The sequence below is a fragment of the Eptesicus fuscus genome, chromosome 13 (genome assembly GCF_027574615.1).
Source record: "Eptesicus fuscus isolate TK198812 chromosome 13, DD_ASM_mEF_20220401, whole genome shotgun sequence".
Taxonomy (NCBI): domain Eukaryota; kingdom Metazoa; phylum Chordata; class Mammalia; order Chiroptera; family Vespertilionidae; genus Eptesicus; species Eptesicus fuscus.
In genome coordinates, this window is record NC_072485.1 from 64,333,874 (window position 1) to 64,360,315 (window position 26,442).

General features: G+C 45.3%; 1 protein-coding gene across 7 annotated transcripts in view; it reads right to left on the reverse strand.

The window, feature by feature from the left end:
* Positions 1–26,442, reverse strand: part of LOC103292676 (syntaxin-3) — a 117,276-nt gene that overhangs the window by 80,328 nt on the left and 10,506 nt on the right. For all 7 annotated transcript variants that reach the window (XR_008557894.1, XR_008557893.1, XM_054724847.1 and 4 more), the window contains exons 2-8: positions 18,451–18,534; positions 6,547–6,646; positions 4,998–5,072; positions 3,837–3,904; positions 2,091–2,199; positions 1,166–1,239; positions 839–973 (exon numbers count right to left, since the gene is read on the reverse strand). Coding sequence is in view for 5 of the 7 variants with exons in the window: in XM_054724847.1 (XP_054580822.1) it covers positions 839–973; positions 1,166–1,239; positions 2,091–2,199; positions 3,837–3,904; positions 4,998–5,072; positions 6,547–6,646; positions 18,451–18,534 (645 nt within the window). In the remaining 2 variants the exon portion in view is untranslated. The remainder of the gene's footprint in view (positions 1–838; positions 974–1,165; positions 1,240–2,090; positions 2,200–3,836; positions 3,905–4,997; positions 5,073–6,546; positions 6,647–18,450; positions 18,535–26,442) is intronic.

The window sequence follows — 26,442 nt, forward strand, 5'->3', positions numbered from 1 at the left end:
CCAGACTGGGAGGAGGAATGGCACTGAGCCCTGAGCAGGGAACTGATGTCAACTGCCAGCCAGGCAGTGCTGCCAGGCAATGCTCGGGCTGTGGTTCGGTTCTGCAGTCCTTCTCCAAAGGAAGCAGTTCTCAGTCCTGTCCAGCTGGCCGAGCAGCTGCAGGTTCAGTGACGATGGCACGACACCACAACACGGGGCCGTGTCTGACTATGTGAAACTAACACTGCACGCAGGTGACAGAGACTCGCATCCCCGAGAAGTGTGCCCAGGAACAGAACAAGCGTCCAGCTAAGCACCATTTGTGTTTCAAGTTTTTATGTAAATACTGTGCTATTCCTTCATTCACTTTGTTATCTACTCTTGTTCCTGAGCCAAAAGTGGCAACATTTTTGGAAGAACAAATGTAGAATAAAAAACAAAAATGGAAAATAATAAAAACTTCTATTAAACCTAACTTTTCACCAGTGAAACAGTTCATATCAGGAGACTGTTTTAAGGTATCATCATTAAGAACCCATATCTCTAACTTTAAAAAGCAAATAAAAATAGAACCTGAGTCCAGAGGAAACTGGGCACTTGAAAGATACTTGTAAGCCCATATTAACTAGAAATGACTGTGAGGCCAAAGCACTAGAAAGAACGAGAAGGCAGAGGCTGCCCATGTATCAGGGTCCAAGTGTGCATTCCTTTCCCTGGGATACTGGAATTCTGTTTCTCCTTCAAGCAAATTCTGATGATGCTCCCTCACCTGGCTCATCATATTCCCTTCCTCACCATTTTCAGAAGTACCTGAGCTTCCCTCTTCTCCCTCCCCACACTGGTATCCGCGGCCGGTTACCTGATTCTCCACCAGCATGGCAATGTCCATAAACATGTCATGGAGCTCCTTGATGCTGCTCTCCAGCCTCACGATGTCTTTGTGCCGCCCCTCGATCTCACTGAGGGCTTGCTTGGAAATCTGAGAGTCAATGATCTACAAGAGGCCGCACAATGACAGGCCATCAGCCACCATCCCCTGCTGCAGCCCTCACACGCCCTCCTGCCCAGCTCCTCACGTCCCCTGCCTCCCTGCACCTGCAGCCCACCCTTCCCTGGCTACCCAAATGGAGCTCCCCAGTGCCCTCTTCTGTGGAGAGGCATACATCCCAGCTCCTGAGTCACTCACCCCAGAAGTGAAGATGGCAGGGTTTCCACTCTCCAACATCTCCTCCAGCTCCTCATCTGTGGTCTTTTTGCCGGCTTTATAACAGAAGCAGAGCATCGAATATAAGGTCAAAAGACACCATTTCAAAAGTTTCCTGAAGATTAGGAATATGGTAACTCCACTATAAAGACCATGGCCTTTACAACACTCTCCCAACAGTCTCCTGACTCATCTGTCCTCTGATTTCTCCCCTAATCTGATTCATTGTTAATATGATCAGCAATTACCTTCCTGAAGCATATATCTGATCACATTCTTCCCAGCTCAGAACGTTGCCTGGTCCCATCACTACGCCTCAGAGACCAAGGCCCTCAGGACAAGGAGCCAGTTCCTGGGTGGACCCTTCCTGCATCCCCGTTAACTTCTCACTGTTGTTCCCAAATGCACACTTTCCCTAGGCCCTGGACAACCTGCCATTCCTAAATACACTTGTGTTTTTTTCACAATGTCCTTGTTCCTACAGTTCTTCCACTTACAGGGCGTTCCCAGCCCCTCCACGGGGCCCTGAGTTCCACGTTACCAAATTCCTAAAGAGCACAGCTTCATTAATATCCTCATTCCTCACAGCAACTAGAATCACATCTTTTACTTCATAAATGGTCTTTGCTATAAAAAAGACAACAAAAAACATCTTGAGTCCCCAGGAGAGCCATTGTTTAGCAAGTATCTCCTCTTTATGTATAGGAAACGCTGGCCTCCATAAAGATAAAATCGCTTGGGCCTGATAAACACTGAGCCACCTTTCAGCCCAGGCTTGGGTATAGACTATGAGACGGAAGCCATAAGCACAGTTGCGGCTCCTTTTCTCCAGATCTCACAACTGGGACAGACAACCATGTGGCAGGGAAACGTGAAGAAGCAGCACCACCACATTTCAGACACGTACTGATTTCGAGCTGCCGCTGGATTCGCCCTTTGCTGCGTTCACGAAAGTCCACTTGAGCCTCATTGTATTTGGTCATCACCTCCACAAACTTCCGGGAGAGGACAGAGTGCTGTGGGAATAACGTCAAATGCAGTAAGCCCCCAGGGAGGTGAGGGATCGGGAGGTCCCTAACTATTGTAGAATCCCCACCCCCATCACCACCCCACATAGCTTCATCTCCAGCAGCACTGGATTTGGAACCAAAGGACTAATATATCAGACTCAACTTTTTGGTGTTCTAACTTTACACCAATGGAAGATCCACTGATCTTTCCAAAGCCTGTCTTCAGCATGTTTACCTGCCCTGCTGACTGACCTCATGTGGTAACTGTGAGGCCAGACGAGATACTCTGTGAATCTCAGAGCCCTGCACCCACATGGACGAGGAGCATTTTTCTGGCACAACCCTTGGCCTGCTTTCTAAAGCTGTCAGATTCCCTTCCTACATCCCATACCTGCCAAAGTCCTGAACTCTTACTCAAACTCTTCTTCCCAACTCTTCTTGCTTCTAATTAGAAAAGTGAATGCATTCACTCAATAGACATTAAGCACCACTGGTTTGAAAAATCACCAATATTTATACTTTTTTCAAACCGACTTACCACTGTGAAAATTCAGAAACAAAATCATTGCAAAAACCCACCTAGCCAACTTTCCTCTTTCCTCTTCCCCACTCTGAGCCAACTTTCAAACAGACTTCAACCTGAAGCAAATGCATACAGGTGACTCAATCATAATCAGATTCCCTAGAACAGTGGTTGGCAAACTCATTAGTCAACAGAGCCAAATATCAACAGTACAACGATTGAAATTTCTTTTGAGAGCCAAATTTTTTAAACTTAAACTTCTTCTAACGCCACTTCTTCAAAATAGACTCGCCCAGGCTGTGGTATTTTGTGGAAGAGCCTTACTCAAGGGGCCAAAGAGCCGCATGTGGCTCGCAAGCCACACTTTGCCGACCACTGCCCTAGAAAAGCAAATGGGCTGCCTCTCTTCATGTTTGTCCTTCATCCCTACCTCACCCCCATCACCACCACTGCTGCCACCAACACACACATCCACAACCCCCCCACACACACACACCACATACACCAACAGACACAGATTCACACCCACACACACCACAGACACACAGAGAGACACACACACCCTGAACCTCTACCCCTGAGCCTGTCTGTCCATGTGGGCACTCTTACCCATCCAAGGCCCAGCCTCCTCTGGCTACCCCCAATTCTTCCCGAGGTCTTTCAATGCTAAGAACACATGCAATAGATTATGTATTCTTACACTGCCCTCCATAACAGGTTCCTTATGCCACCTGAACATCATGCTAGTTCTTGAAGGGCAACCCTTGATGTCTACCAAAGAGCCTAACTCCAAACTGTACAACTAATGACAATCTTTAGAGAGAAGACTTCAATTTCCTCCGCTGTAAAACAAAGAGGCATACGAAATCCTAAGCTATGTTTTGGGAGCCCTAGGAAGTTCTTCAGGGACCTCCTTAGAGAAGGAGAGTGTGAGAGTGGCCAGGAGGGCTGGACTTCAGCCCTGTTCTCTGCTTTAACCTGGACAGCTCCTCCTTTCCAGTTCCCAATTGAGTTCCAAGTAAGAATTGTACTTAAAAAACAAACAAACAAAACCCTGAGCTAAGAAAAAAATAAATTAAGAGATTGAACTAGATGATTGTTAAATCAGAGAAAGTCCTACCTGGGATTTTCGAATCCGAAGGTCTGCAGACGAGCGGACCTCGTCTTCTTCAATGTGCCTCTCCATGCCTGGAGCAAAGAGATAGATTATTCCAGCAACACACCTGCTGCTCTCCTCTGAGAAACACACTGGTCAACACAAATCTCCTTGCTCATTCTCACACACCCAGCCCGTGGAGATGGAGCAACAGGCAGGTGCAATCTCTGAAAGTCAGCTCAAGTGTGAGCCACAGGAGTCACAGGACTTGCACTCCACACCCTTACCAGGTTTTCTTTGGCTATATCTTAGCACAGCATGAGTCTTAGTCACCAAGAAACTCAGCCTCAAACCCTTGTCCTGCCACTTACTAGCTGTGTGACTTTGGGAAAGCCATTTCACCTTTCTCAGTATTCCCTCACCTATAAAATGGAATACATATAGCACCTCCTTCACAATCCTGATGTGAAGATTAAATGGGTCTGCGCACAGAGTGCTTGGCTCAGTGGCAAACACACCATCATTGCTACTATTGGAAGCTGCTACTATGACCTCCACCTCTACTCCCATGAAAACAAATAGAGTGATTTGTTTTGAGAGGAAAAAGTAATAACTTGGGCTGAACAATGCTGATTTCACTCTCTGACCAATAACATACATTCACCAAAAACACTGGACAGGAACACAGACCACAGCCATTGAACTGAGAGACCTTCTGGGCCCCCAGAGGAATTAAATCTATGACATTGGTTTCACTGAACAATGCTCTAAACTGAGGGGTGGGGCTAAGGTAATGGCCGGTGATATATACCCCCCAGAAATGTCAATAGACTAAATAATATATTGTGCATCTATATATCTCTACCATTACTATTCAAAGGTACACAGGTGCTGGGGAAACAGAGAAAGGCAGAGCTCCCTAGTGAAAGCTGCCAAGTCACACAACTACTCAGTAGCTGAGAGCACACGTCAATGCCCATCTCCTAACTTCAATTCTGCACTCTTTCAACCACAGTCATGATCAAAAACAGGTAAATTTCTGGGGAGAGTGCCCAAACCACAGGCAAAGATAGAACAAGTGGCTTTGCTTCCACCAGGATGAGTTTTGGTCCAGGAGATTTGGACCCTGTGGATGTGACACAGATAGTGGTGGGGGCTGGTTTGTTCCCTTTACTCCCTTCTTACTCTTGAGTTTGTTCCGGACGTTGTTGGCCCTTTTCTTGATTTCAGTCGTGAGCTGCTCTAGGTCATCCTTGGTTTCTGGGTAAACACAGGCAGGTAGGATCAGTTAGAAAAGACTAATTATTAATACCCAGAGCAATGTTTATTCTAGTGTGCTCTCCATCATTAGAATCATAGAGAGCTTACTTTTAAAAGGCATTTTCCAGGCATTCCATCCCAGACCTACAGAATAAAAACCCCCAGGGTTGAATCTCCACCATCTGTCTTTTTAACAAGCCTTACCAAGTAATTCTCCAGCACACAAATTTTGAGAACCTTGTTTTTAGAGGAAATAATCCGGTTTACCATGAGGGCTTCCATTCAGAAGGGAGGATAGGGTTTTTATGGGACTTCTGAGGAGAAAAGAATTCCATGTTCATCAACTTAGAATCGAGCTACTATTTATGACACACCTATTGTGTGCACAATGCTGTCCTAGGAGGTATGGAGCAAAATGAGTATTAGCTATGACCACCCTACAGCACCTACTACAAGCATGGAACTGAGCTAGAAACTGTTTTCAGAGAGACGATATAGAGCCTGCCTTCAAGCTGTTCAGGGTCTAGTGGGGAACAAGGAACAAAAGGGACACCACTGATTACAGTTCTAATATGCAGGGAGTAAGGTGTGAGTTCTGGTCAAGGTGTGCATGGGATGGGATGGTTATGAAGAGCCCACTAGCACAGCTGGAGGGACCTGGAAAGGCTTTTAAAGACAGATGATAATAGGACTGAGTCTCGAAGAAGGACTAAGAGTTAACCAGGTTGGAAAAGAGACTAAGACTGAAGTCTCAGGGAGAAAAACAGTATGTGAAAGACCTTTGGGGACAAGAAGCATTTGGGGAACAAAGTTTGGTCTGGCTGCAGTGTGGGTAGCATGGGGAAGGATGGCAAGAATGTGGCCAAGACCATGCCATAGGCTCTACTAACATGTTTCAACTTTAATCTTTAGGTAATAGAGAGTCACTGAAAAAGTTGAACAGTATCAAACTTGTTCCTTGTTCTTATGGAATCTAAAATATAACCCTAAACTTTACTCTAAAAATTTGAAATATTGAGGGGGAAAATTTTGTCTCCATGCTGGTAATGAACAGATTAGTGATGGGAGGGACTGATGTGGACTTGAACCATTTTGTAAAGCCTCATGAAAAAAATAATGGACTTGATCTGGTAAGACTTAGGAGATAGCACAAGCAAAGGGGCAGAGGTGGGGGGGAGATGAGGTTCATTAGAAGCAGTAAGAGTCACTGTCAGTCATGAGCAACCAGGTGGGAAGTAGAGAAGTTTCACTGCAGGGATTACATGGGACCATGAAGAGAAGAGCTGACTGTGACTGGGCAGGGTGAGCCCAGATAGGGTAAAGGAGGATGGGAGATGCTATGATGTATACACTGGTGGAATATAATGCATATGTATGCTTCCCTGCTATTCACAGAGGGAAGGAAAAACAAGACTGGCTCAGCCCCTATGCCAAGGGTCATCGCTGGGTGATTCATCTCTGGGTAAATACTCACTTGGTTCTGGAATTGGTGCAGACAGAATGATACTGTAGAGTTTCTTAGCCCCCTCCACATGCTCAGAGATCTTGTCAATGTTGAGCCGAGTTTCCTCGATCTATAATCAGAAAGACAACAGACTTGGTCATCAAAGAGGAAGAATATATCCATGACTGAGATGAAAGCTGAGCAGAGCTCCCGAGTGAAAGATGCCCACCTTCTGGGTTTGTGGAAGAAGATATGACTGAAATGTCTTCTGCTACCCAGTGAGTAAATTAATCTCAGCAGAGGAGTCATTGGAAATTCACACTCATCTGTACACCTTGGAGGGGAGGATTCAGGCCAAAGTGTAGAAGAGCCAGGAAACCCATGAAGAGGAATCAGAGGGAAGGGCCAACACACCTGATCAGGCAGATCCTTTCGCCCCCTGCACCCCCCTCCCCAAAGGTGAGAAAAGAGAGAATAGGAGAGGGGAAAAGAGAAAGAAGGAAAGAAAAAAAAGTGAAAGAGAGAGAACCAACCTAGAGAGTAAAATATAAAGAGAGAAGAATGAAAGGAATAGTGAGACAGAAACAGAGAAAGAAAGAGACTAAGTGTGACCACCTCAAGAGACAGCTCAAGCTTTTCTCTAACATATTATGTTATATTGTACTGGAGGCCCAGTGCATGAATTCGTGCAGTGGGGGGGGGGGGGTGTCCCTCAGCCTAGCTGGCGATCGAGGCCTATCAGGGGGGCTGGCCAGCCAGAGGGGAGGGACTGCAGGAGGTTGGCCGGCCAGACAGCCCCCCCTAATCAGGGCCAATGGGGAGGCTTGGGGGAGGGCCCACGGGAGGTTGGCTGGCCAGGGGGAGGGGGAAGGTCCGGTCAGGGGGGAGGTGAGAGGGGGGAAGTTGGCTGTGTGAGCACATTGACCACCAAGGGGGGAGCTCCTGTGTTGAGCATCTGCCCCCTGTTGGTCAGTGTGTGTCATACCAATTGGTCAGCCAGTCATTCCAGTGGTTCCAGTCATTAGGTCATAACAGTTGCTTAGGCTTTTATATATATAGATAGCTGATTCCCTCATATGATCACGACCCTGAAGCTCCAGCCATGACTGCTTCTGCACATTCCTAAGGTTCCTGATTATACAGGTATGTGTGATGAAGTATTTCCAGCAGCACTTTGTTCCCAGAGAGAACCCCAACACAGGACACTTCCTCAGAGCATTAAGAGCGTCAGCCCCTCTTCAAAGGCACAAGCCACCCCTGCCCCCTGCCCCCTGGCCCCCTGACCCTCTGGCCCCCTAGCCCCAGCAATGGTGGAAGCCGCTGAGCAGGGAGCAGCCCATGCTGAAGAGACCCGAAAACCCAACTCGTCTACCTGCCTCACTTCCAAAATGAGGGGCATATCAACAAGGCAACAATTAACAAACATAAATTACGTAAAATGCCACACAGGAGGATCTGAATATCTGAGATGCAACAGAAGTACATCTCACCCAGTGGGGTAGCTCAGTGGTAGGGCATCGCCAGGTTGCGGGCTCGATCCCCAGTAGGGAGTGAGCAGGAGGCAACCAATCAATGATTCTCTCTCGCCATTGATGTTTCTCTCTCTCCCCACCCCCCTTCCTCCCTGAAATCAATAAAAATATTTTTTAAAGAAATACATCTCAATTTGCTGCTTTCAGAACTCCTTTCTTCCATAAATAATTATACCTGATGATACCTCTCCAAATTGCATAGAACATGGGAGAAATAAAACTTGAGTTCTTAAACCCTCAAATTAGTATTTTTGCTACTGGATCAGGGGTCTTCCCATCTATAAATATTGGCCTTGATGGACCATAGTTGGAGAGTTGAAAGACGTAAAATAAAATTTCAATGTAATATCATCAGAGTATGTATACAAATGTAAGTAGCCACCCAAACATTCGTCAGTTTAACTGTTGGCAAAACAATCCACAGTACTGCATTAGTATCTTTATTCAAATGAGGAACCTAAATGTTGGTGCTCTCCAGATTCCAGCTAGGATGCTTTTTCCATTAGATCTAACATTTGATGGTTGGCTTTTCCAAACTGTTTCATGTTTAGCAGATTCCCAAGTCTCTGTGACTATAAAAATGGCCTATGTCATCACCTGTGAAATCCAGCAGCCTCAGAGGTGTAACCAACCTCAGAATCAGGCCCTCGGGTGACCCAGAAATTGCCACCTTTTCCTTCCCTTCCACTTTATCTCTCACATCGGACACTGGCTCCTCTTAACAACTCATAAAATGTCACTGCACTACACCAGATTCCCATTTCCATCACATGACTGTCTTGCCAAAGCAATTGCATTACATAAACAGGACTGAGAAATAAAGGCTTTCTAGAATAAAATGCACTAACCATTGATAAATGAGCTTGACATATTTTCACTAGTCAGAGGCCTTAGATTTTTGCATGTTCCATGGATTGGATGTTTTAGAAAATATATTCTGGAATTTCATTTCACAAACTGAAGAGCATTGTGACCCAAAGTTCAGCCAATGGTATAAATAACGTGACAGGGAGCTGCTAGGATGAGACGGCTGGGCCTCAAGCTCAGAGTCGCTCCATACATTTAGAGACTGGATAGGAAATGGCTTGCTCAGCCCTGTGGATGGGAGAATAGGGCCGTGTTCTCCATCCTCAACCTGCCTGCAGGACTTCCTGGGCCTGAGGAGCATGTGCCTCCTCTCCTTTCCTCTGTCCTCACCAACCTCACCTTTTGGAGGCATTTCAGAAACTGACAGTAATTTAGTCCATGCACCAAATAATCACCCTTCAGAACTTCAGGATGGGCAAATGGCCAGCCACAAAAGCCATTTCTTTTTATCCACAGTTTGTATTCAATGCAAATCAATTCCATAACATGAGAAGTTACTACAAATCAAAGCATAAATACACAAACGCATTATATATTCCAAAACAGATGTACAGCATTCAGGGAGGAAACAAAAGGGAATGTTTGTTCACATATACAGTAGCTGGAAATCTGCTGGGTATAGTGTTCCTGGGTACGTTTCTAAAGATGGGACAAATGACTTTGGGTATCAAGACTGCCATGGCCATATTAAATAGTGGAACACCTAAGCATCAGTGTGTGACTGTGAGAACAAGACTTTAGGAAGTGTCTGTTTTCAAAAAGGTTCTTGCATCAAGGCAGTTGTGAAAAGATTCACTTTCCAGAATCAAGCCCACATCAGGCTCTGGCTCAGGTTCTAAATATCTACAAATATTTAAAGCTTTCTTTTTTTTGAACTTCATTGTCTTTATCTACAATTACTGCACATTTAATATATGCCAGGTCCCATGCTGTGCCTACACAAGGACACCTCATTTAATCCTCATTTTGAACTTTATTGTCAGGCTCTGGCTCAGGTTCTAAATATCTACAAATAAAAAAGCTTTCTTTTTTTGAACTTTATTGTCTTTATTTTTTCTTGGAAATGTTGGTTTTCCTCAGAGGTGACTTTCCGGGTATTCCACAGTGGCAGCTACATGCAATTGATTTCCTTTTCCTATCTGTGCATCTGCCAGATAACCAAAAAAGCATGGGGTTGGGGGAAGGAGCCCAGGAATCAGGAAATCTACAAGTGCGGAACCTAATGCTCTAAGCTATTTGTGTGTTTGTTTGGGGTTGACATTACCCAGCACAAGAATATGTTTAAGGACTAAAACTGCTTTAACATGTACCTGTATCCGAAATAAGGGCCTTCACAGGATGTCTGTGAAGTCACCGTCACTTTCTTCCTTTTATGCATGAGAACACTGTGGCTCAAAGAGGTAGAGAAACTCACTCAAGGCCATAGTGCAGAAATGTGAAACCAAGGTTTGAATGTTGGCATCTGTTAAACCCTGTCTCCTGAACCAGGTAAAGGTGCAAGAACCACCTATGGGAGGCTCCTCTGCCTCCTCTGCCAGGTCCATGCTATCATCCAGTGAGTGCATGTTCGACGAACTGTTGTGTGAGAGGGGCTTAGTGGCCTCTCACTGAGATCGTCTGCCACATTTCTTTGTTCTCTAACCAATGGTCCCCTATGGAGAGCTTTTTACACAAGGTGTGCTCATGAAACACTGCTGATCTAGGGAACCAATCAGGTTTTTCTCATCACCATGCTAAATTTCTAGCTAATATATCCTCAATGCCTGCTTATTGTGTGTTACTTTTTTAAATGTATTTTTCAGCAACGTGGAAAACAAGTTAGAATCAAATTCAACAAGTTCAAGGTTTGCCTCTATCAGCAGTTTTGTGACTTTGGGAACAAGCCACTTACCACCACCCCCTGCCCCAGTTCCCTCACCAGTGAAATGAGGATTATCATAGTTTCCACATCCTAGAGGTTTTGTGGGGTTTAAATGAGATAATATAGGTCAAACACTTCACACAAAGTATATGCTCAATAAGCATAAATGATGGTGATGATAATCTATAATAATAAAAGCATAATATACTAATTAGACCGGACGTCCTTCCAGACGAAGCCAGGGCTGGCCGGGTCCCAGGTGCCTGCCAGTGGCCGGAGGGAAGCCTAGGTCCTGGGTGCTAGAGGGAAGCCAGTGCCAGCAGCCAGGGGAAGGAAGGCCTACACTTGCACAAATTTCGTGCATCGGGCCTCTAATACAATCATAACCAACAATTACTGCACATTTAATATATGCCAGGTCCCATGCTGTGCCTACACAAGGACACCTCATTTAATCCTCATGGCAATCCTAATAGTAACAAAATGCTGGGTGATGTTGTCAGGAGCCATCCAAGGAAATCAAGTAAGGACAGCGAGTCGACCAATCCTCAAGTTGGGTGTCTACCTCATGGAACAAATTATAATTAGCACAGTATACTAACCACCATCATCTAACTAAAAGGAGGGGGTAATCTTCAAGGCATGGATGGCCTCTTCCCTCTGGAGTTAATAAGCCAGTGGAATTTAATTAGACAATGGAAAGCAGAGAAAGTACCACTTTGGAGAGCCAGCAGGTGTTGTGGCCTAGGGGAGAAGGCTTTGTCCATTCTACCTACAATGTCTCTGCCTCCCCTAAATTCCCATGTACCTGCACCTGAAGTTAGGCATTAATTCCTGCATATTTATTAATTTAAAATGTATTATGTGCCACCCCTCTAATGTGACAAAAGTAATGGAGTTGAAGGGTCACATAATAACTCTTCCTTTTCACAATTCATTAATTTCCCCAAAAATGGTATAATCCAAAACAGTTCTCATATAAGGAGTTCTCAGTCAAATCCTCTTTGATTTCTTTTTTTTTTTTTTTTTTTACAGAAACAAAGGTGATTTTTTTTTTATTAGAAAGAAAAAAAGCCTTATTTTAATACAACACCACTGTGAGAATGTACATCAAACTGGTCTTAAAAAAACTAAAAAATCATCACAATGACAGAAACTTTGATATATTACTCTTCGAGGAGCCTGCAACCAGGCCACTTGGAAATAAACATACAGTTCCCACCACCACCACACACAAATATGTACATGTTGTATAAGCAAAGGTTGAGAAAACACATCGGAAGAGAAGGGTGAACACAGCCATATGTGTATATGTGAGTGTGGCTTCTTGGCTTTGGAAAACAAATAAACATTGACGAGAATGGTCAGAGAGAGAGATCTCAGTCAGCCAAGCATCAGAAGTCAAATCCCTCAGGGGTTTTATCAAGATTGGGACTAGTGTTTCAACTCTCTCTTATGAATGAAAAGAAATGAACGATCTCAGAGTTATACTGACCAGTGAAAACTAGTATTCTTAGACAATGATCTCAAATCATTCAGTGTTTTTGGGCTTTGCATCATCAAAATTTAGTCAGGAAAACAAAAACATATCTAGTTATTTTAATTGAAGTAATAGAATGCAGGGTATTCTTTACACAGAGATAGAAGGGCCAAGAAGAGGATGGTAAGACACTGAAAATTAACTACAGCAGGTTGAATGGACAAAGATGGGAGCCAGACCACGGTGAAGTTGACCAACAGAATGGGACCAAGGAGGCAAGGTCTGTTGAGTGAAAGCTGAAGCCTGGGAGAAACATGTCTGGGGAGGAATACCATGGCCTCTTCCCTCCTCTTGAGTCTTCTGCCAGTGCCAGTGCCTCCCCTAAGTCAAACACACCAAAGCCAGTTGGCAAGGGAACCTGGGAAATGAGTTCCCTGCATCGCAGAGCAGAGCACAGGAAGGGCGGGGAACAGACCTGAGAGCAAATAGGCAAATGACCAGCAAGGGCTTCCTGCCTGCCTATTGGGGAACCCAGAAATGCAGAACCTACCAGCTCCCCCTGGTCATTCAAACAGTCTACATACAGAAAGAATCAAGGAGTATTTTACTTGCTATATTTGACGTAATGCCTGGATTTCCAAGTCATGCTCACTTTGAGGTTCTTAATGTTAACAAAAATCAAGCCCACCTAGCAAATCCCTATGCTTTTAAGAGTGCTCACCCCCCAGTTCTCTAACCAGGCATGCTCCCCACTCCAAAGCCCCACGGCACTTTGCCCACACTCAACCCACTCTCACTTCTCCCAGTCCTGACTCAGATCTGCTCAAGGACTGGGGCTGTCTTGTTCCTCTTAGAAAACTTGACATCCATCATTGTGCCAAGCATGTGGTGTCACTTCATAGACGTTTGTTCAATGAATAAATAAATGGGCATAAGTAACTGCAGGAGACAAGCATACACCACTGCAGAACTGTCTCATCAACTTTTTTAAAGCACATCCAAAAAAGAAAACTTTCTAATAACATTTTCCAAAATGTATTCACTCATCCTTGTTAAAAGACGTTACACATCAAAAAGGTTTCTTTGAAAAAGTAGGCAAGCAAAGCAGGTCTCTTTAGTACAGGACTTCTTGGAGCCTTTAATAAGTTAACGTGCATTTTACCTCTCCATGGTAGAAAGGAATAGGAAGCATTTCTCAGACATATTTGATCCCAGAAGTCTTTTTTACATCTCATAATGCCGTCCATGACAAGCACTCTGACCCACCAAACACACACATGCCAGCCCCTGCCCTTCTTGTTACCAGAACTCTGATTTTGTTTGGGCAGCAATGCTGCCATCCCCAGAGGATGAATCGGGATGGGTTCTATGGCCATCCTGACAATCCTGTCCCTTTGCGAAGGAGTCACTCACCTGGCCTCTCTTCTAGCCAAGACTGGCCACAACCATGTGATCCATTGCTGGCCAATGGGTAATAAGGGAAAGTCAGCTTGGAGGATTTGTGTCATTTTCTTCCCTGATAAAAGCATCTTTGAACTTTTCTAGCTGCCCCATTTCTCACTTCTTGTGAGGTTGGTAAAGGACAATGCCACATGCAGCTGTGACTGTGGTGGTTGTAGAACACGACACAAATTATTTAATGCCCCTCCCATTCTTTAATGCCTCTCCCCTTGAGAGGTGGTATTCTATGTATTGCCCTTTTGAATCTGCTTCAACAACAGAGTACAGCACAAGTGACTTCCATAGCTGGAACACTTGCCTCGGACCCCTGAGTCTCCGTGTACCAACCTCACACCCTCACTTGGTGGTACTGAGAAGTCCAAGCCACAGAAAGAGGTCAAGTGTAGGCACTCAAACTGACAGGCTCTGCTGAGCCTTCCTGAGTCCCTCTAGTCCATGAACCTATGTTAGAATACAGAAGTCTCTCTCAATGTTAGAATAAAGATTCCTGCCTCTGGCTGTTCAATTCTTCACAACTAAGGCTCCAGAAATTGTGGGGCAAAACTCAGCCATCTCCACTGTGCCCTGTTTGCCACTGTGCCCTGTCTGAATTCCTACTCCACAGACTCTATCAGAATCACCAAAAAGGTTGGTTACACCACTAACGGTTACAGCAATTTGCTATATAGCAATAATACGAACAGATTCCATCTCTCAATCCTAAGGGAAAAGCCAAGAGTGTCAGAGAGCTATTGACCTAGAACCCCAACACCTCTAACCCGCTGCACCACCCCTAACTCCAGACTTGTTCACATGTGAAATCATGCATGTCTTTATTGCTTAAGCCACAGTCACTCAAAGGCATCCCTAAGTGATATACCATGCTGCCCCTCAGCGACCCAGATTCAGGCCGGAGCGCTCCTTTTCCCCATGAGCTGCGCATGGAAACTCACTGATCTTTCCTTTTCTGGCCTCTCCCCCTCCACACACTACCATCAGAATAATTTTCTAAAACACACTTCAGTCCCATTATTTGCTTGTTTAAAATGTTCAAAGGCTCCCCATTACTTCGCAGGGGTTCGTAGCTGCAGCAGGCAACAGAAGCATCTGGAAGAACTTCAGAAGTCTGAGCATTCCGGGCCTCTGTGTCAAGTGTATGTGCAAACAACTCCCAGGCAACTCTAATGGGCAAGTCTAGTTTCAAACCATTGAGGCCTGGCCTCCCCTCCCCTTTCCCTCTATCCCAACAGAACATGAGGCTTCCTCTTCTGTGCTCCCACTTTACTACCTTGTTGACACTTCTGTTACCATGTGACTTTTTAAATTTTTCTGTCACCCTCACCGGACAAGAAGCCACCAGAAGGCAAGACCCCTGTCACACAGAAGGTTCTATCCCCAGTACCTAGCACACTCTCTGGAAGATAGTGGCACTCATGTCTTCCCATGATTGGATGAATGGATGAATGAATATAGAACAATAAACCCCTCATCTTTCTGCCTTCTCGGGTGTGTTCTGTTTCCCCTGAAACTCTGCTCTCTCTCTCTCTGCCAACTGAGCAAACAGACCAAGGAAAATACAGACAACTGCAAATTAGACAAAAGTCTGAGGTTTATCATTTACTAGACCTCAGCTTGCCCAGCCAAGGAGGCCTGAAAACCCAAGGGCCAATTCTCTTATCTAACAATCAAGAAGCTGGAGAAACCATTGGAGTTTCACAGTGCAAAGCACATTTTGAAACCATCCTGGTCCTGTGACTTCATCCACATCTTGCAAATGCCACTCTGACCACCTGTGATTCGCACTGTTGGTCCTCAGAAAATAACCAAGCGTGACCTACTCACTAGAATGAGTCCAAAAGGCAGGTCTTATCACAAGAGTGCCTTCCCCAGAAACCAACTTAGCTAGATGCTGCAGGGAGTAGGGGGTGTATTCCCCAGTCACAAACAAAGGAAAATCCTCTTCTTTCGCCAAATCCCATTACCTGGAATGTACTTTATTTCACTTTCAAGGATATTTCTAGACCATAGTCTATAAAATCAACTGTGTGGTTTACTTACTCAAAATACATTGGGGAACATGATGGTGATAAGGACCAAAATTACTGCAGACATACTTAATGTATGTTAGGCACCATGCTAGGTACATCACATACTTTCTCATTTTATTTTATTGATTTTTTAGAGAGAGAGAAACAGTGATTTGTTGTTCCACTTATTTATGCATTCATTGTTTAATTCTGATATGTGCCCTTACCAGGGATTGAACCCACAAGTTTGGCATATCAGGACGACACTCTAACCAACTGAGCTACCTGGCCAGGGCTCATTCTATATTTATAATAATCAGTAGGTAATACCACTATCCTTATTTTAGCAGAAACTGGGTTTTTGAGCAGTTAGACAACTTTTCCAAAGTTCAACAGCTAGTGATGGGCAGAGCTGAGATTTAGACCAGGATCTGCGAGGGGGCAGAGCCTGTATGATCTCTTTCCATGACTCCACCCCACTCCAACACTTACCCTGTCTGTGCTTTACCTAATGAGAAAGAAGGAAGGTAACATTTACCTGTGCCCACACCAAGCACTTTCTGAGTGTTAGCTCCTTTAATCCCCAAAAATCTGTGAGGTGGATATTTTTCTCCGCATTTCACAGATAAACCTACTGAGGCTTAGAGAAGTTAAGGAATGTGCCCAAGATCACAGCTCTTGGCAGATAAGAAATTAATTTCAAAGATCATACTCTTGCCCTAGCCAGTTGGGCTCAATGGATAGAGCGTCAGCCTGCGGACTGAAGGGTCCTGGGTTCGATTCTGGTCAAGGGCACATGCTAGGGTTGCGGGCTCGATCCCCATTGGGGGGCATGCAGGAGGCAGCCAATCAATGATTCCCTCTCATCATTGATGTTTCTATCTCTCTCTCCCTCTCCCTTCCTCTCTGAAATCAATAAAACATATATTTTTTTTAAAAGATCATACTCTTCCACCCCACCATGCTGTCCCCTTCTCCACCCTAAATATGATAGGGCTCCTTTTTTTCTAAATGATAGAATAGCATGTGACAAAGAAAATCCACCATCTCCCACCTCACAGGGAATACTGCCTCTCAGTGCCCCTCTGATGTAAGAGAAGAGGCCAAACACTGTCATTGGATAAGATCACTTTTCCCTTATCCCCTTAGATTAAGTTATTTAATGTATCTGATTTCCCAAGGCAAGATCAGAGGGACAAGCTACAATGACATAAACATCTTCTGGAGTCCACTCCCACCAGTGAACAGACAGACATATTCCCTTCATGATCCACATGTAGAACAATACTGAACTCACAAAACCCAAATGTCTGATCTCACTATGACTTCTCGACCTGAAGGACACACCCACCCATGAGGAGGGTGGGGATCTGTGGAATGTTCACAGCCAATTTCCCAATCAGGCCAGCACACGCTCACCTTCACTCACTCTTACACCTGCCTATTACGCTCACACATGAACGGACCTGAACCATCAAGCCTCGCTCCACTCCATTTAGACAAGAACTAGAGGGTGGCTTTTCCAAATCCATAAACTAGAGGGCAGGAAGCACCACTTGCTCTTTGCAAAAGAGCCCGATGCTCCTTGTCTTCTTTCCAAAAAATTTAAAAGCCATGAAAAAGAAGCCATAGTACGATGGCAAAAACTTCAGTGACTGAACTGTCTGTGGTTTTGTTCTGTTGTTTTAACGTATCATTATTGAGCACATATATCTCAGATGCTACACTGAATGTATGAGAAACATTATCCCATTTAATCCTGATAATAACCCTCCAGAGAATTACATTACTCATCCCAATCTACAGGTAAAGAAACCAAGCATGCTAAGAAGCATTCACAAGATCAACAGCTGGTCGGAAGCAGAGCTGAGATTTGAACCCAAGTTCACCTGACTCCCCAAGACACACTATGCCCCACAGTTTCCCAGCATTATTTATTATAGCACCTTCCTGACAAAGACCTTCAAAATCAAAGAGCATGTGAAACTGTAGACATGGGCAATCCCTCTTTGCCCCTATTCAACTTCAAAAACATAAATTGGTGGTTTATTGGTTTCTCTGTTATCACTAGAATTAAGTCAAAGGTACAAATCTGATCTATATGAATCACAGGCTGAAAATGCAATGTGTTTTATACTCATGGCCGGACCCCATGATTGATCCTGTATTAAAATTATGTAATTTAGGCCAGAAAAAATTATATCACTAAAATGTTGTCATGTAGCCTAAAACTTTAAAAGCACCTCTTCAAGCACATATAATTTACCTTGTGCTGACTTTATCCATAGATTAAAAATCCAAATCCCGACCTAGCTGGTTTGGCTCAATGGATAGAGCGTCAGTTTGTGGACTGAAAGGTCCCAGGTTCGATTCCGGCCAAGGGCACATGCCTGGGTTGCAGGCTTGATTCCCCAGTAGGGGGTGTGCAAAAGGCAGCCAATCAACGATTCTCTCTCATCATTGATGTTTCTCTCTCTCTCTCTCTCTCTCTCTCCCTTCTTCTCTAAAATCAATAAAATATTTTAAAAAATAAATAAATAAAAATCCAAATCCTCCCAAGTAAGTCTTTGAGAGATTCTCCTTGTAACGTCTTGGTTGCACCACCCCTCCCCAGGGAAAGACTGACTTTCTTTGCTACCCTGGAAAGATCTGAGGGGTTTTATTCTTTACTGAGGAAGCTACATTTTCTTATGTACATTTAGGAAAAGGCACTGGACAGCAGCCTACCTCAGAGAAGAACTCATCCATGAAGGCTGTGTTGTCAACGGCAATCTCGACCTCATCGGCATCATCATCCTGTGTCAGCTGCTTCTGGGAGAGACACAAAGGAGCAGGTGAGGCGAAAAGCACAAGAGCTCGCTAACAGTGCTGGATGCTCACGAAGGGCCAGGAGCTATAGCTGCCTTAAGCACTTTACACATATAATCTCCTTGAAAACACAGGACAGCTCTGGGATGTGGCAAACTCCGAGGTCACCTGTCTGAATTTAAATCCTAGTTCCACCATTTACTGATTTTTGATTTTTTATTTTTGCAGGGTGGGTGAGGCAGGGACGGGCAAGTTACCATCCTCGCTGTGCCTCGGTTTCCTTATCTGTGAAATGTTAATAATAACACTCCTTACTGCACAGCATTGTTTAATAAATCAATGAGATGATAAATATAAAACCCTTCTGCACAGTGTCTGGCACAGTGCTCAATATTGCTAGGTTTGGTGGTGATGGCGGTTGGTGGTGGTGACATTACCAGTCAGAGAACCAAAAACAGAGAGGTTAAGTAACTTGACCAAAGTCGCACAGCTAAAATGTGAAAACAGGCAGATTCTAGCCCATCTTGGATTTGGAGCCCATGCTCCAACCCTTTCTGCAGTGTTCAAATGCATGACCCACCCTACCAGGGACCTCTAACAGTTTCTAGCCACAATTCCTCCAAATACTAGTCGCAAATTCTCACTGTAGAAGTGAAGATTTGCCTGTTTTCTGAAACCACTTATTGCAAAGGAAACAGCACTTTGTGTTGTTCCTTGTCGGTGTTCATGTTTATAAGGAAAAGGAAGCTCTACCCCCAGCCACCCCCAGGGATCCCAGCTTTCTTAACCTTATTCAACTTCCTCTGCAAAATCACTGAATGGCTATCTAAAGGAAGGGCTTCCCTTCCCACCAGCACCACGGGCCTGAGCTTCTGCTAGGTTCTTCTCAAGTTTTCTTCCCAGACCACTGCTGCATTCATTGCACACGGCCTATTTCTAAGCACAGACGGAGAACAGCGTGTTGGGGGTAAAGGTGGGAGGGGTACACCCCCTCCCCAGCTCATTCACAACCTTCAGTGGCCTATGGCCTTCTAAGCCAGGACATGTCGCTCGCAAACACTCAGAACTCCACAGGCAATGAGAGCCATCAGGGGGCTCTTTTCTTCACCAGCTATCATCTCCCTGATCTACAGCAGAAGATGGAGCTACTGGGACTTCCCATCAAAATTTGGGACTCTCTAGCCATTCAGGGAGTCTCTTTTGACTGGCGCCCCCATCATTTCATTTTGTGGCTCAACTGGAACCATCAGCCACCCAAGTTTAACAGCCACATTCAAAGGAGTTAAATTTGAGGCGCTGCTACAGCCCCCACAATCATCTTCCTAAAACTAAGAACTGATCATGTCCTTCTGCTACTTAAAGTCATTCAATGACAGCCCACCTCCTAGGACTAATAGTCCCAATGCCTAACAGAGCATGGGGCCCTTTAAGATCAGGCCCCACCCACATTTCTCCCTCTGTGATGCACTCTCTAGACCAGGCACTCTTGCATTTCCTGGACACATCACTCTTTCATATTGCTGAACTGTCACACAAGGACTTCCTCCTGAAATGCATTTGTCCAGCTGGCAAACTTTTACTTAGCCTTTAAAACTCAATCTCCAACAATCTTACCTGTCAACCTTACCTGACACTTCCCCGCATACACAAATTAAAACCTCCCTAAACTCCCAAAGCAGCCAACACACCCTACCGTTAATTACCCCTTTATTTATCTGTCTTTCCCCCACTGACTATAAATTCTGCAGAGTCAGAGTTGCCCTATGTATCTATTATAGTAGATCCCTTGAGTGTGTGTGCCTGCCCAAAACACTTTCCTTTGTGGAAATAGCCCTCACCTTTCCACATGATTCTGGGAAGGTTCTCAGTCATCCAGACTCACTGAGGAATTTGAATTGTGAGGAGAACAGAGCACAGTATAGATTTCTGCTAGATTCCCAGAGCTACCTACCCTCGTTCTATCCTTCCCAAGCCACCCCCTGGCTTACAGCAGGTTCACCAGACCTTCCCCAGTGTTCTTTCAATGAGCAGAACCAGATTCTTCTAATATTTTTTAATTCATTTGGCCAGAATCAGCTTTTGTCACTTGCAATTAGAATTACTTGTACTTTGTCATTAATTAATTTATTCTACATGTATTCTGGACACGTACCCTGTACCCTGTAATAGATATGTAATAGCAATTTCATCAATTTTAGCTGAATAACTAATTTCCACATAGACTAGCAGCCTAAATTCACCCAGCAGTTTGTAAAGTTTGTAAATGCTCCCTTTATCAATTATCACCAATACTTGGGCCTCCCAGCAGCCTCCAAAGAGCTCATCTCCCATGAAGGATTTCGTGATCCTCACTAGAAAACAAGAACCCAGTTTTCCTCTAGGAAGCATTTGTTGAGAGTTTCCTGTCCTCAGAGGTCTTAGAGACCCACGCTGAGGGGACATACCCCATGTATATGTGTGTCCATACATACACCCCACACGTGAGTGTATCAACTCAGCTTTCTTCAAGACACTGGTGCTAAGAAAGTGTGGCTCAGTGGTTGAGTGTCAAGCTATGGATCAGGAGGTCATGGTTCAATTACTGGTCAGGGCACATGCCTGGGTGGCTGGCTCAATTCCCAGTGGGGGGTGTGCAGGAGGCAGCCAATCAATGTTTCTCTCTCATCGATGTTTCTCTCTCTCCTTCTCCTTCCTCTCTGAAATCAATTTTTTTTTTTAAAGTATATTAAAAAAAAAAGTGGAATAAGGTTACATTCCTGGAATGGGACTAAGGGAAGTTTCTGGAAGCTGGGAACAACTGTGTCCTGGAGCATGAGAGGCAGGTGCCTAGTTGTCCAGCATTATGTAAATTTTCGAGACCCATGGAATTTGTACAGGGATCCCCCACTTCCAAACAGCCACCTCTTGGCTGTTGGCAGGCTCTAGCGGGGCAGCCTGGTCCACCTCCAGTGAGAGAATATGTGAACGAAAGGGGAAGTCTTTGGCAACTCACAGCCTAGGTCCAAAACTTGTTACCCACTGCTGGCTATGAGACCTCCATCAAGTCCATTACTACTCTGAGTTTTTTACCTGTAAATAGTAATAACACCACATACTTGATCACTCTCAGGAGGGTTAGAGAAGATCACATGTGGAAAGTTTCTGGCACAATACTGGAGACACACTGGCACCTAATAAGTGCCAGTTTTCCCCTCACCTAGCCGTGAAGACCTGCTGCCCAAAGAGTGCGTTCTTGTCCGCCCCCTCAGGAGGTTCTCACACTAAAGGCTCACTAAGATTGACTGCATGGCGTCATGATGACCAGGGTTCCATAACACACTCCATTGCATACTGGTCACTTCAACAACTGGCTTAACATCTCTGAGCCTCAATTCTCTTATCTACAAAACTAGAGGCCCAGTGCACGAAATCCGTGCACGGGGGGTAGGTCTCCTCAGCCCAGCCTGCACTCTCTCCAATCCAGGACCCCTTGGGTGATGTCCGACTGCCTGTTTAGGCCCGATCCCCAGGATCGGGCCTAAACAGGCAGTCGGACATCCCTTTCTCAAAACGGGACCATTGGCTCCTAACTCACCTGCCTGCCTGCCTGCCTGATTGCCCCTAACTGCCCCCACTGCCGGCCTGATCACTCCTAACCACCTCTGCCTGCCGGCCTGATCACACCTAACTGCCCCCGCTGCTGGCCTGGTTGCCCCCAACTGCCCCCCCTGCTGGCCTGGTAGCCACTTACTGCCCCCCCTGCTGGCCTGGTCATCCCCAATTGCCCCCCCACCGGCCTGGTCACCCCCAACTGCCCCCCACCGACCTGATCACCCCAAATGCCCCCCCGCCGGCCTGGTCGCCCCCAACTGCCCCCCCGTCAGCCTGGTCGCCCCACGCAGCCTGCTGTTCAGTCCTTTGGTCGTCCCTCACTGCCCACCCTGCTGGCCTGGTCACCCCACGCAGCCTGCTGTTCAGTTGTTTGGTCGCCCCTCACTAACCCCCCTGCCAGCCTTGTCACCCCACGCTGCCTGTTGTTTGGTCGTCCGTCTGGTTGTTTCAGTCGTGACGGCCCCTGGCTTTTTATATATTAGGATAGGAGCAATAGTGTCTACCAGGGCTTTTGTGAGGATTAAATGAGATAACATTTTAAAGTTCCTTATGCAATGAACAGCACATAGTAACAACTCACTAAAACACCTGTATATAAGATCTCTCCCACTTCTCTATAGCTTTAAATACCTTTAACCTGAATCTAAGTACCTTTAACCTTTTGCACTCAGATGTCGAGTGTGACTCGACACGGTTAGCATTATAATAAAGGAATCGAGAAAAAAGCAAGTGAGTGCAAAGGGTTAAACAGGAAGGGGGGCAGGGAAGGAAAGGAGATTTGTAGAGCTCAATGCAACCATACAGATTCTATCATTAAATTATCTCACTTAGAGATGGGCAAATCAAGGCCCAAGACCAAATAACTAATACAGCAAGGAAGAGAACACAGGTTCCCTGAATGCCACCTTCTAAGGCAGTTTCTCCCCCTGTGGTGTTTGACTGCTTCCAAAAACATAAAATAACAACATCAACAACAAGAGCAACAAATGGCAGATCATAAAATTCAAGGAAGAGGGTCAATCTCACAGGTGACCTGCATAATGTGGTTATCTGGAGGCACGTGGCACTGGGAACTACCACCAAGCTTCTGCAGAAGGGACTTAGCACAGCCCAGGGCTGGGCTCCTTCCCTTGTGACCCAGCCATGTCCTAATAGACCAAGAGGCCTCAGGGACCCCAGGGGCAAGGGAAGCACATGGTGCCCTTTATCTTCAGCCCACATGACTGAGCACAGCCAAGAAGAGAACTTCAGCATCTTTATCAAAGAATCAAGGCGTGTGGTAATAGGAACGCTCCAGTAGCTGCAACATTAGCCACAGTATAAAAAAACCAACGTATGTGAGAACCATGCGCCCAACCGCCCACTTCCTCTCCCCACACCCTGACCCCAGCCTCCTGCTGCTTCTCCCACCAGGAGGTGGGAGATATTGGCAGTGACTTAGGCAGCACTAAGCTAGAACCCAGGACTTATCACCTTCCCCACCTCTCAAATGTGTTCCAAAATTCGGTGAGGATAGCCAGGGCTATGACCTCCTCTCTGAACAGAAAGTGGAAAGAGTTCAGGGGCCCAGATCTCAATATAAAGTAATTTAACCTGTGATTCCTCTCACTCAGCACTCACTGCCTTTCCCTCCACTGCCTTCTCTAGAATACTTAAGTCTATCGGACTCTTCATCAGCTCCTTTAATAAAAAATACTTGCTACATAGAGTCACTGGTAGGTGCTAGGTAGCCACAACACTAGCTGCTTTACATAAACTATGTCAACAAAAGCCACCTAAATTTTGAAGTTGAGAACCTGCAGGTCAGAGAAGTTCTATGTTATTCAAGGTCTCCAGCTATTGGTTTTCAGAGTCGGGGCTCAATCTTAGGTTGTCTGTCCCAAGCCCTTGCTTATTCCACTGCACCCTGCTCTAAGCAGCCTATCACCGAAGCAGCCAGGGGCCCCGGAGAGCAGCAGCCCAGCCCTGCAGAAAGCACCCTTGGGAGAGAGGAGCTGTGGACCTGCAGCACTTGTCTCCGTTAAGCCTTGATTTTCTCGCCAGGAAAGGAGCTTAGCTTTCCAACTGGCTTTTTGGAACCTCAGGACACCTCAGAAACCACCCAGGGAAGTAAGGGAGGGGGAGTCAAGTAGGTGGGTCCTCTCCCCCTGTCAACCTGCATAACCTCACTTTTACCTGCTTTACACATTGGGGTTGGATATAACATTTCACATGAAGACAGAGTCCTGTTGTTAAGAGAGGGAAGAAAGAAAGAAAAAAGAAAGAAGGACGGAAGAAGGCAAGCTTAGCTAGCCAGCTGGAAAGTCACTGAAGTTAATGAATGGGTGGCTTCTAAGAAAAGAGAAGAACAGGGAGGGCCCTCACTCCTCTCCAAGTTAAAACATGGCTGCAGGCCCGGCTGGTGTGGCTCAGTGGTTGAGTGTTGAACTATGAACCAGGAGGTCATGGTTCGACTCCCAGTCAGGGTACAGACTCAGGTTGCAGGCTTGATCCCCAGTGTAGAGCATGTAGGAGGCAGCCAAACAATGATTCTCTCTCATCATTGATGTTTCTATCTCTCTCCCCTCTCCCTTCTTCTCTTTGAAATCAAGAAAAGTATAATATAAAAAGAAAAAGAAAGCAAAAACACCGCTGCAAAGAGGTTAACCTCGTCAGCAATTCCATGAGGATCATTACAAATCAGAAGAGCAAGACAGGGACAAAGGAAAAAAAGAAGTGACAAATAAAGAAAAAGGAAGCCACCCAAATTAAGAGGACACGAGTTAGAGGCTCCCTGATTCTCTGCCTGCCACAGGTGAAGGACCCCCGGAAGGCCAGAGGGTTCCAGCACAAGACAGAAGGCCCAGGAGCTCTTGGGAAGTTTCAGGGTGATGGAAATAATAACAGAGGGGAAGGGACCAACAGTCTAAACTGGAACGGAACAACACTGGTCCTTAACCTCCCACAGCAGGGTATTAAAGGATGGTGGCTATCGGGGGTGGGAGCCCTCCAGGCACAAGCGGGTGATCACAAATTCTTGCTCCTCTTCCTCTCCATATTTAAACAGCTCTTTGCTCAGAAGATACATACTCTTCTTTTTAAACCCAGATTTTCTCCCAATAAATTTGATGCAAAGAGACAATGGCATGATTTTTCTTGTCCCTGCTCCCCACTTTCCCCACCTGCCTCCCTCTAGGATAAGGGTCTGTGGATTCAAAGATGAACGTCACCACTTCCAAAAATTCCAAACACACACACACACATACACACCACACAACACACTGCCCAACATCTGGTTTTTCCAGTCCCTCTTCTTTAATTAAAAGAAGCCAGAAATTCTGAGTAAGCCTGTCAGCTCTCAATAGGCACTCAGTGCTCTGTTCCCCATTTAAAGAGTCAGATGGCAGTTTTCCAATGCCCAGTTCTCCCTCCTACACTGTTTTTTTTTCTCATCCACTGAAACCCTCCCAGAGGGACCACTTCCCCTTTCCGCTGAAATGCATCTTCCCCAACACACTTGTAAGATGAGTCAAGAAGAGACATACAGATAATGAACCCTAGGTGAGCCTCATACTTTTACTTTCCAGATGTTCTAGTTGAACATTTGGAAGCAAGAACCGGCCCTCTTTGGAAGATGAAGACACTGGGGAATAAACTCAATACCAAATCAGCCCAAGGCCAGCAAGTTGGTGGACAACTGGACAAAAACCAAAGTCCCTAATGACCCCACCCTATGCATTCTGCCATAACAATCACACTACTACACAACATATGTGTGTTTGGTTGCAGACACTCTTGTGGTTTCAAATATATTATTTGATTCTCATGTCATCCCTAGGAGAGACAGATATTACTTTCTCCATTTACAGATGAGGTAATTATTTAATTAGGTTATATGACTGTGCAAAGTGATTCAGCTAATAATGGTGGCATGAGGACTCGAAAGCAGGTCTGTGGGAGCCCAGCACCCTGTTCTCACTTTCTGCACTCCACTTGAAGATACCCTTCCCACTCTGGTTTGATAACACACCTCATTTACTTCAGGGTATGCTGCAATGTCAATATAGTAACTAAACTGGATTAATCTATATCATGAGTGAAAAAGATACCGGTGCATATAATCCTTGAATGTGCATGTGTGTAGGAGACACAGAGATACATCTGAATTGAAAATCCAGCTCTGCCCCTTAGTAGCTGTGTGATCTTAAACAAGTCACTTAACCTCCCTGTGCCTCAGTTTCCTCATTTGTAACATGAAAACTCTATTCACAGAATTGCTGCGAGGATTAAATTCATTGATACATATGAAATACCTGAAGCAATGCTGGGTACATATTAAAT